This window comes from Natrix helvetica (genome assembly GCF_964273705.1).
Source record: "Natrix helvetica genome assembly, chromosome: 13".
Classification (NCBI taxonomy): domain Eukaryota; kingdom Metazoa; phylum Chordata; class Lepidosauria; order Squamata; family Natricidae; genus Natrix; species Natrix helvetica.
In genome coordinates, this window is record NC_138557.1 from 681,888 (window position 1) to 692,096 (window position 10,209).

The following is a 10,209-nucleotide window of genomic DNA, read 5'->3' on the forward strand; positions in this document are numbered from 1 at the left end:
TTCCTTCCCTTCGAGGCTGTTCCTGGCACAGAGGTGCTTCGCTCAGGACTCGCCCAGCCCTCTGGGTGGGGCCCCACTTTCCCCTGGCAGAGCAAGCTGGGAAGCCCCTCCGGCCAGCTCCACAGGCCCAGCTCCTTCCCTGAGGAGAGGCCGAGGAGGGAGCGGGACGGGCTCTTTGCGTCAGCCTTGCAGGCACCCAGGACGCGGCTGGTGGGCCTTGCCTGCCCCGGGCTGAACTTGGGCAGAGAACCTCGATCCACAGATGTCCTTGCCAGGAAGCCCCTGGGCCAGAAGCGCGCCCTCTCTTTTCCCCCCTCTGATGCCAGGCGCCCTGCTTGACTTTCCTTCGGGTGGGCTTCCTCATCCGCAGCTGAGCCCGGCAGCCCCTTCCCTGAAGCTACTTGGCAGGGTGGGAGGAGGAGGAGGATGCTCCTTCTAAGCCCGCACCCCCTTTGCTCTGGCTGCCGAGACCTTCGGGGCCCTCCGGAGCTTCTCCTCCCATGCCTGCCGCTCTCCTGTCCGCATTGCGGCTCAGCCAACGTGGCTGCCTTGTGAGAGCAGCAGCTGCAACTTGGCTTGTGCGCAGAGATCCCCTCCAGCGAGGCAGCGGAGGGGACGGGGGGTGGGTGGGAGGGAGCGGGGGGAGGGGCGGCTGGCAGCTGGGGGTCTCGTTGCGTCATTGTTCCTGCCACGGACGAGCTCTTCCACGGGGCGCTTTCCTCGTTGCAGAGCCCTTCAGCGCCTCTGTCTGGGTGATGATGTTTGTCATGCTGCTGGTCGTGTCGGCCATCGCCGTCTTCATCTTCGAGTACTTCAGCCCAGTGGGCTACAACCGCAACCTGGCCCAGGGGAAAGGTAGCCCATCCCTTCCCCCCCACCACCACCCCAAGAGCCCCTGCTCAGCCAATCAGGGGAAGCTGGCCAGGGAGGGGACCGGGGGAGGGGTGCCCTGCAGGGGAGGAGGAATGTGGGCTCTTCCCAACATCCTTCACCTGGGGCAGCCTTTGGAAGGGGCAGGATCTCTGAGCCAGGAAGAGGAGGAGGAGTGGATCCCGTCTGGTCCCAACTGCTTACTCTCAGAGTAGCTTTTCAGAGGGTTCTTCGTCTCCACGCTGTAGATGAGGAGGAGGAGGAGGAGGAAGGCTGGTGCCTTGTGGGCACAGGGTCTCATCAGCAGCAAGCCTTCCATGGGGCAGAGGGGCTTTGGGCCCTGCTGGCTGGGCTTCTGGTCTGGGCCATCTCCCCATCGCCAGATCTCTTGAGTCCACACCACAGCCATGTGTGGCATCTTTCTGTGTAGACGTGGCTCTGGTGACCTTCCCTGGGTGCAGTGGAGGCGACCGGGGGGGGGAGGGGGCTCACCAACAGGGCTTCTGGCCCAAATCCCGTCCGGGAGGGGGGGGGAAGGGCTGCTGGTGCTAAGGAAGAAGCGAAGGAGCCGCAGGGGGCTGGGCAGTGGCGCTGCGTGTCTGAGCGACCCCTCGGCTGAAGGGTCCCTCTGGCCCCCTTTGTCCCACCAGACGCTCATGGGCCCTCCTTCACCATCGGGAAGGCCGTGTGGCTCCTGTGGGGCCTGGTGTTCAACAACTCCGTGCCGGTGCAGAACCCGAAAGGAACCACCAGCAAAATCATGGTCTCGGTCTGGGCCTTCTTCGCGGTCATCTTCTTGGCCAGCTACACAGCCAACCTGGCAGCCTTCATGATCCAGGAGGAGTTTGTGGACCAGGTCACAGGGCTCAGCGATAAGAAGGTCAGTGGGGCCTCCCGGACCCTCCCAGGCTGCCTTTGAGGCCAGGTACAGAGTCACCCCTCCCTCCTGACCCTTGGCACGCTTCTCCTCATGCTCCCAGGTTGCCGGTCTCGGCACCTCTCCTCCTCATTAGGGTGTTGTTGTTGTGTACGTGCCTCCGCTTTGTGCTTTTTTGTGCCTGGTGGCTGCTGCCGGCTGGAAAAATTCTGGAAGGTTCAGCTGAATGTATGTGATTCCTATCGGAGTCTGGGAGCGAAGGAGGCTCCGATCAATACCTTAATGGAACGCGTTTCTCCTCTCCGCACCGCCGGGACTTTCAGATGCGCTCCAAGAGGCCTGGGGAGGGCGGTGGGTGGGGCAGGACGGTCATGGCAGGCAGGAAGCGGTCTTCTGTGCGCGCGAGGGGTCTTCTTGGGCTCCTCCTGGGTTGGGGGCTGCTCTTCCCCGAATGCTGCTGGTGAATCTGGTGCCCCCCCCCTGCCAGCCGGGACTGAGGGGTGGGTGACACCTGACCTCTCGTGTCTCCTCTCCCCTTCCCCAGTTCCAGCAGCCCTACGCCTACTCCCCTCCTTTCCGCTTCGGGACCGTCCCCAACGGCAGCACCGAGAGGAACATCCGCAACAACTACAAGGAGATGCACGCTTACATGGTGAAGTACAACCAGAAGGGCGTGGAGGATGCCTTGGTCAGCTTGAAAACCGGGTAGGTGGGGCGCTGGTGGGCCCAGAGGGGGTGGGGGGTCTGGTCGATTGGGCTCCATGGCGCTGCTGCTTCATCGGTGCTTCCCTTCAGAGTGACGGATCCTGGGGCTGCCCGAGGCACAGCGGGGGCCCCGACTCAAGCATGCAGAGATCCCAAGGAGGCATCTTGCCCCACATCAAGTCGCCCACTGGGGGTGGGGGTGGGGGTGGGGCAGGAGCCTCCTAGAACAAGTGGAGGAAAGCTTTAAGGGAACTTTCCCCATCTCTGCACTTGTTTGACACCCCCCGCCCCAATGGCAGGGGCCGGCTGTCTCTCGGTTGTGGGCAGGAAAGGCTTATGTGGGACCTCCCTGCCCCCCCCCTGCTCTCTCCCCCTTCCCCCCTGCTTTTCCTGAAAGAGCTTGGTGGATTGCAGTCCTGCTAGTGAAGGAGTGGGGGGCCCTCTCCCTTCTGGGGGGCTGCTAGGGATTATCCAGGGAGGCCCCCATGGGGAGCCTGAGGCCTCCCCAGCACCTCTACAGCCCCGGCTGCCCCTTGCCTAGGACTCCCCCTTCCCCCCTTCTACTTCCCCCCTCTTTCTGGATTGCTTGGCTCTGGCGATGCCCAGGTGCTCTGCCCCCTCTGCTGATGGACGCCACCTGCAGCAGACGGTGCAAATCGCCTGTCGTGTCCCCTGATTTGGTGATCAATAGGCCACCGCTTGGGCTGCAGGCTCCAGAGCATTTGGGGGGAGGGAGAAAAGCGCCACTTTCCCAACATCTGCACCATCCTTCAAAGCCTCCGCTCTGGCAGGTGAAGAGATGCCAGGGGAGCCCAGGTGTTGACGTCCCCAACATCTTCAAGCTGCCGAGGTTGAGACACGTTTGCCTTGGAGCGTTTTTCCCCTTGTCCAAGACCATCATCCTGAGCTTAGGAGCCCAACAGGGCAGAAGGCCAGCGCTTTCTCCCAGCTGCTTGGAGGTAGCCACGGCCCTTAAACCTATGCGCCGATTCACAACGCTTTGCACAGCCCTCTCTGAGCGGTTTACAGAGTCGGCCTCTGGCCCCCAACAATCTCAGTCCTCCTTTTACCCACTTAGGAAGGACGGAAGGCTGAGTTAACCTGCAGACGGTCAGCCCTGAACTCCTGGCAGTGGGCAGAGTCAGCCTGAAATATTGCTTTGTAAACATTGCTTTGCTCTGGCAGATAGACTGCCTCTGGTAGGCTTCATTAAGGGGGCACAGCTGAGAGCCCTGTGCCCGAATTCAGCCCACAGATACTTTCCTTTCCCCTCTCCGAAAGCTGCCCTGCACCCAGGCCCCCTTAGCCCCCAATTCAGCCGAAGGAAGGACGGGGTGCTTCCTGCCTCTTTTCTGGGGCTTCGGAGGGGAAAATCTCTGCCTGTTTTCCCTCCTCCTCTCCTCCCCCCATTGTGGAAATTCACGGTGGTGTTTTATTCGCTGTCAAGTGTGGCTAAGGGGCCGATGAGTCTTCCCTCGCTGAAACATGCCGCTCCGTGCAACTGACAGGGCAACGTCTATTTTGAGTTACGGATGCGGTAGCTAAAAATTGTGTCCGGGGGAGGAAGCAGCCACCGCAGCGCAGCCGGAGTGTGTGTGTGTGTGTGTGTGTGTGTGTGTCGGGGGTGGGGCTGGTGAAGGAGGGCAGCTCCGTCCAGCCAATGGGGAGTTTGGCCGCTCTGGGAGAGGCTGGTGGGGACGCGTGTTTTATTGTGTCACCTGGAATGACACAAGGCTTTGGTTATTATTCATAAAAGTAATTGTAAATCACGCCAGGCCCAGCGGAGCCCCCAGTCAGGGGCAGCCAGCAAAACCCAAAAGGAAGCAGGTAATAAAACCAGCGCAGAGCAGGGAGCGAGACTGCTGGGAACCGGGGTGGGTGGGTGGCTGCGGTCTGGCCGAGGCCTCATCAAGCAAGAGCTGCCCCTTTATTAATGGAACAATGCCCCCCCCCCCCCGTGACTCAGGGATACACCTTGTGGTTGACCCCCCAAAGGCCCAGAGCTCTGCTGGGCTAGGGGCTGCTGCCCTCTTGGGGGGCATTTCCCCTCTTCCTGGACCTGCAGAACAAACCTCGAGGGCCCATGGGCTTTCAAAAGCCGTGCAATGACCCTGGGGCTGTGGGTCGAAAGACCTTGTGCCTCTTTTTTCCTGCCGAGAGTTAAGGGCTGCAGGCTGTCCCTGAGGCTTCCTCTCCAGCCCCTGATGGACTGCCGGCCATGGGTGAAGGCGTGGGGTGGGGTGCAGCCAGGCACCCCCTTTCCCTCCACCGGCTGAGCTTCCCTTCTTTGTGTTGCAGGAAGCTGGATGCTTTCATCTACGACGCGGCGGTGCTGAACTACAAGGCTGGGCGGGACGAAGGCTGTAAGCTGGTGACCATCGGCAGTGGCTACATCTTTGCCACCACGGGCTACGGCATCGCTCTGCAGAAGGGCTCCCCCTGGAAGCGGGCCATCGACCTGGCACTGCTGCAGTTTGTGGGAGACGGTGAGTGGCAGAACGGCCTTCCTGCCGGCTCTTCCTTGGAGGAGGGCGAAGGCGGCCTCTGCGTGATGCCCTGTCCCCTCTTGGCTGAGGTGGCCATGATTTCAGCGGGAGAATCCCAGCCCAGGAGAATGGAGCCCGGGAATCTGCAGGAACCCCACCATTTCATCCCTCCCCCCCATTGCAACACCCCACTTAGTTTCCAAGCAGGGACAAGATCAGGAAGGGAGAACACCCCCCCCTCCCCAAATTGAGGCTTTGGGAAATTTGTTCTGGAGGGAAAGAAAACTGGAAATGCCCAATAAAAAACCTCCTTTGGAGAGTTCTACAGGGAAAAGCGAAGCAGCAGAAATTTTAAGTTCATTTCACTTCACTTTGCTCTCTGTGGAGATGACCCCCGCTCTCAACTCCCTCCAACATTGAGGGGGGGGGAGCTGGGGGTGCCCATCCCCTGCCTTTTGCAGGTCTTGGGCTCCTCCCATCTGAAAATTGGTTTTTTTTCCTTGCCAGGTATTTAATAACCTTTTTGCCTTGTTGCAAAGGGAGGGGATCCATCTTTCCTGTCTTTAAGAGCTCCTTTTTTTTCTAGCTGAAAAACGACAACAAAACCACCCACATCCTCTGCTTTAAAAAAAAAGGCAGAAAGAAGATAAAATTCACCTTCTTATCCTTTAATAGCTGTCCCCTCTCGAGCAACCCAGCTCAGTCGGGGGGATTTCCTTTGAGGCAGCCAAATCAGGAAGCCTGGAGCTCCACATCCTTCCTGAGTCGTGCGGGACTTCCAGCCTGGCTTCTCTCTGACCTTGGCTGGCCTTTCTTCCTAGGGGAAATGGAAGAGCTGGAGACCCTCTGGCTGACCGGCATTTGCCACAACGAGAAGAACGAGGTCATGAGCAGCCAGCTGGACATCGACAACATGGCAGGCGTCTTCTACATGCTGGCCGCTGCCATGGCGCTCAGCCTGACCACCTTCGTGTGGGAGCACCTCTTCTACTGGAAGCTCCGCTTCTGCTTCACCGGGATGTGCTCCGACCGGCCAGGGCTGCTCTTCTCCATCAGCAGGGTGAGCGTGGACAGAGGTCAGGCCCAGGAACGGCCGGGGGGGACGGACTGCTGAATCTCTGGGCCCCTGTTTGCACGGGCAGCGGGGAGCAGACCAGGAGGGTCTCTGAAGGGTCTCCGGGCAGTGGTGGCAGGCTGGCAATCGCTTACCTCTCCTGGCTCCCAGCCGCTCTGAGGGGCTGTGGAAGGAGGGGCTTCAAGGGAAGCCCATCCTCATTTGGGGACAAGGGGTTCTTGGGAAAAATGGGCCAAAGAGGAGGATATGGCTATTCCTATTTTTTTTTCCTGTTCCACAAAAGAAGGGAGGGGAGGATTTTAAGGGAAGAGCCTCCTGCAGCCCCACTGGCCCAAGCGGGTTTCATTCCAGGACCCCAAAGCTACCAGTTCATCTTGCATGTTGACATATTCAGCATCAGAGCACCTTGGGCGGATCTTCCCAATTAATTAGGCTGCTTCACTAAGCGTAATTGGCATTCTGAATGAAGTTACTTGTCCCTGAGAACGCAAACTAGTTGGTTTTTTGTTTTTTTTTAAGCCTTTCACCGGTGGGTTCCTCCTCCCAAGGAAGTTGCTTTAAAATGCAAGTTGTTTAAACTCGGAGCAGCGTCTGGGTTGGTGTCCTTTAATTGGTTAATTGACTCTGTGGTTCTGTTCTTGTCAAAAATTATGCAGAAATAACTGGCTGGAGCTACTCAGCCGTAGAGCTAATTATCCTAGAACAAGGAAGGAAGACTTCAAGGATTGTCTCACTCAAGCAGACCCCGCCTTTCCTGCTGCTTTGAGGGGCTTCTCAGGCCGTAGCCGGTCCTTGCGTGGTGGGGGGCTTGATGGGCTCATCCCACCCACTCAGCCTGGCCTCGGTTGAGAGAGGCGGCCAAACCACCCAGAAGCCACAGTGGTTTGCTATGATGTAGTTATGTAGCTAGTAACCTCTGAGTACAGGTGTTGCTACTCAGGAATTATTGAAGATGGACAATATCTTTCCATCTTTCCTCCTGGACTCTCCACCTAATGGAGCCCGGGGTCCGTTTCTCTCTTTGTTTAATTCTCAACATGGTCATTGTGAAGAGTCAGTTTACTTAAGTTGAGCACCCCTCATACCCAAAACTCTGCACCAAGCTCACAAGGGTACACCCCCCCCCCTGCCCGGCTGATTAAAAATCCAGGTTTAAATGTGCATTAAATGAAACCGAAAGGCTTCCAAGAGTTCCACCTAGGAAGTGTTTCCCCCCAGTTCCTCCAAAGTAATTGGGGGCTAAAGCCAGCGTCTCTTTCCCGTTGCTTCCCCTGCAGGGCATCTACAGCTGCATCCATGGGGTCCACATTGAGGAGAAGAAAAAGTCTCCCCACTTCACCCTGACCAGTTCTCAGACTAACATGCTGAAGCTCCTGCAGACGGCCAAGAATATGACCAGTGTGAACCCCGGGCGGATCGGTTCCCCGCAAAGAGCAGCCGAATTCATCCGCCGTGGATCGTTGATGATGGACCTGATGATGGAAAAGGGCAGCTTCATCTTCTCGGACAACAACCACCCTCTGACCCCCAAGGAGAACATCTTCAGCGACAACACGAACGAGCTGCAGGCCTTCCCCGCCAACCGCCACCCGGATAACCTCAACAACTACGTCTTCCAAGGGCCGCACCCCCTGACGCTGCACGAGTCCAACCCAAACACGGTGGAGGTGGCCATGGCGGCCGAGGCCAAGGAGAACTCCCACCCGAGGCAGCTGTGGAGGAAATCGCTGGAATCTCTGCGCCAAGACTCCCTCCGGCAGAGTCACGCTTCTCAGAGGGACGACGGCACGGGGGGAAGCCGGCGGCACTCCCTGAAAGGCCCCAGGTACCTCCCTGAAGACGTCCACTCGGATGTCTCCGACGCCTCCAGCAGAGTTGCCAGCCACGCGGAGGGGGAGAGCAACAGCAAACCCCCCAAGACCAAGGAGAACACCAAGAAGAGGCCTGCATCAAAGTATCCCAAGGATTGCAGTGAGGTGGAGCTGACCTACCTGAAGAGCAAGCAATCTTTACCCCGGGACAAAATCTACATCATTGAGGCGGACAAACAGCACAGTTTCCACCTCGATGTTCCCCCGGAGTACGTGGAGAACATCATCCTTCCTGAGCCGGACGACTTTTATCAGGACCGCAACGACAGCTACCGCCTCCCCGAGCAGAGCAACCAGATCCCCTTGAGCAATGAGGAAAGTCTTCCAAGTAACGGCCAGTACAAGCTCTATCCAAAGCACTACAGCACGAAGGACAAGAACGTGGCCTACGGTGAAGCCAATGAGCGATACCGCCAGAAGGCCACGCACTGCCGGAGCTGCCTGACCAGCCTGCCCAGTTACGCCGGGCACTACTTGAGCCGGTCACCCTACCGGTGCGGCGCCTGCGTGCGGATGGGCAGCCTGTACGACATCGAGGAGGGCCAGATGCTGCAGAGCCCCGCCAACTCCGGGCCCCGGGAAGAACCGTGCCAGCAGGACTGGGCCCCGGAGGAGAAGAGCCAGCCGCCCCGCAAGAGCAAGCTGCAAATCAGCAGGCAGCGCTCCTTTGACAACCTCTTCAGTAAGCACCGGGACGGCAACGGGGGCAGAACGGCCCGCAGCATCAGCCTGAAAGAGAAGGAGAGGCTTCTGGAAGGGGGCCCCTACGCCACCCTCTTCAGGGCCCCCCAAAGCAAACACTCGAGCGGCAAGCTCCCGCTCTTCTCGCGCACGTTGGACGACAGCAAGAGGATCAAGTCGCTGTACCTGGAGTGCCCGGCTGAGAACCCTTTTCTGCGGTCTTACTGTGATGACCAGCACTTGGTCCTGGCGTCCAGTCCCACCGGCCTGCACAGACAGCCGGCCTATGACAGCGTCTCAAGGTCGTCGGTCAAATCGGCGGCCTCGTACTGTTCCAGAGATGGCCGGGTCCACAACGATGCGTGCGTTTCGGAGCACGGGATGCCTTACGTGGCCACTCAGAACAGCCTGTTCTCTGCTCCACGAGGGCTGAACTCCTGCAGCGACAGACGGGTCTACAAGAAGGTCCCCAGCCTGGAGTCGGACGTGTAGCACTGACCTCCAGGGGGACGGAGTTGCCACAGGCCAAAGGGGGCGGCCCTTAGCAGAGCGTTGGAGGAGGGGGAAGAGAGCGGTTGCCTTGCGTAGATCCCATTCCCATGTGCTTATTTCCACCAGAAAGAAGGAGCAGGAAGAGGCCGTGGGAAGGGACAGCCCACTCCCCAGGGACCACTGCGCGGACTACACTATCCATAGTTCTGTCTCCTCCCTCCCCCCCCTGTCAATTAAGTTTGGCAAAAAACCTCTTCTGTCCCAAGTAGAGTTCCAATTCTTGACCCAAAGGAATAGCCATGCAAAGGAAGGCCGATCTGTAGAGCAGATTCGCCCCCCCCCCCCCCGCCCAGGGATGGTTGAAAGCAGGACACGCGTGGCCACCGTGGATGGTCATTGCCCTGGGAAACAGCTGCGCCCCCTGTTGACAGCAGTGTTGTTTTTCTACCAGGATGGTTCCTTTGCCCCGTCGGTTGGACTCCGTCCTCCTAGCACTTTCGCCCCCTGTAATTCTGCCCTCCCAAAATTTTATTTTTTAACAGAGAATAAGCAATATGGTATGCATGTACTTTGACACAGAACAAAAGCTAAACAAAACAAAAAGCAAGTTTAAGAATGCGTTTGCACACTTACCGTGGTAAGACTCATCCAAGAGATTAGAAAGATAGTCTTTTTTTACAAACAACTATATATCGCTATAGCTCTATGATTTAGCTTCATATTTATTTTTAAACACAGACAAAAGAAAGCAAAAAAAAACAAAAAAAAACCTCAGGGCCAATGAATGGAATCAATATTGTCTTCATCTGTCTCTGTCTTGCAGAGATCCAGCTGCAATTTACCACCACCCTCCTCCTCCTCCTCCTCCTCCTCCTCCTCCTCCTCCTCCTCCTCCAGATCTCATAGCAAGGAAGAGCACTGCCAAGGTGGGTCACTGGCTCCACGCTCGGCCTTCAACCAAGAAGAGGGGTCTGGGGGCTTGTCTCAGGAAAGGAGGGCCAGTGACCCCCTCCTGCTCCCATCGAAGAGAGAGAGGCCCTGTAGTGCAACCCCAGAGCAGGCTGGGGCAGAGGGGGCCCTGGGAGAGGCCTGCGGAGTCTCCAGTCTGCAGAAGGCCCTGGGCCTAGGCAGCCAGCAGTCCAGGCAGGAGTC

General features: G+C 58.2%; 1 protein-coding gene across 1 annotated transcript in view; it reads left to right on the top strand.

Moving 5' to 3' along the window:
• The window catches only part of GRIN2A (glutamate ionotropic receptor NMDA type subunit 2A), a 53,626-nt gene extending 43,689 nt beyond the window's left edge, over positions 1-9,937 (top strand). Inside the window, exons 9-14 of the mRNA XM_081965548.1 lie at positions 730-855; positions 1,521-1,750; positions 2,292-2,452; positions 4,751-4,938; positions 5,760-5,998; positions 7,291-9,937. Of these exons, the coding sequence (XP_081821674.1) occupies positions 730-855; positions 1,521-1,750; positions 2,292-2,452; positions 4,751-4,938; positions 5,760-5,998; positions 7,291-9,057 (2,711 nt within the window). The 3' untranslated portion in view covers positions 9,058-9,937. The remainder of the gene's footprint in view (positions 1-729; positions 856-1,520; positions 1,751-2,291; positions 2,453-4,750; positions 4,939-5,759; positions 5,999-7,290) is intronic.
• The last annotated feature ends 272 nt before the right edge of the window (positions 9,938-10,209 follow it).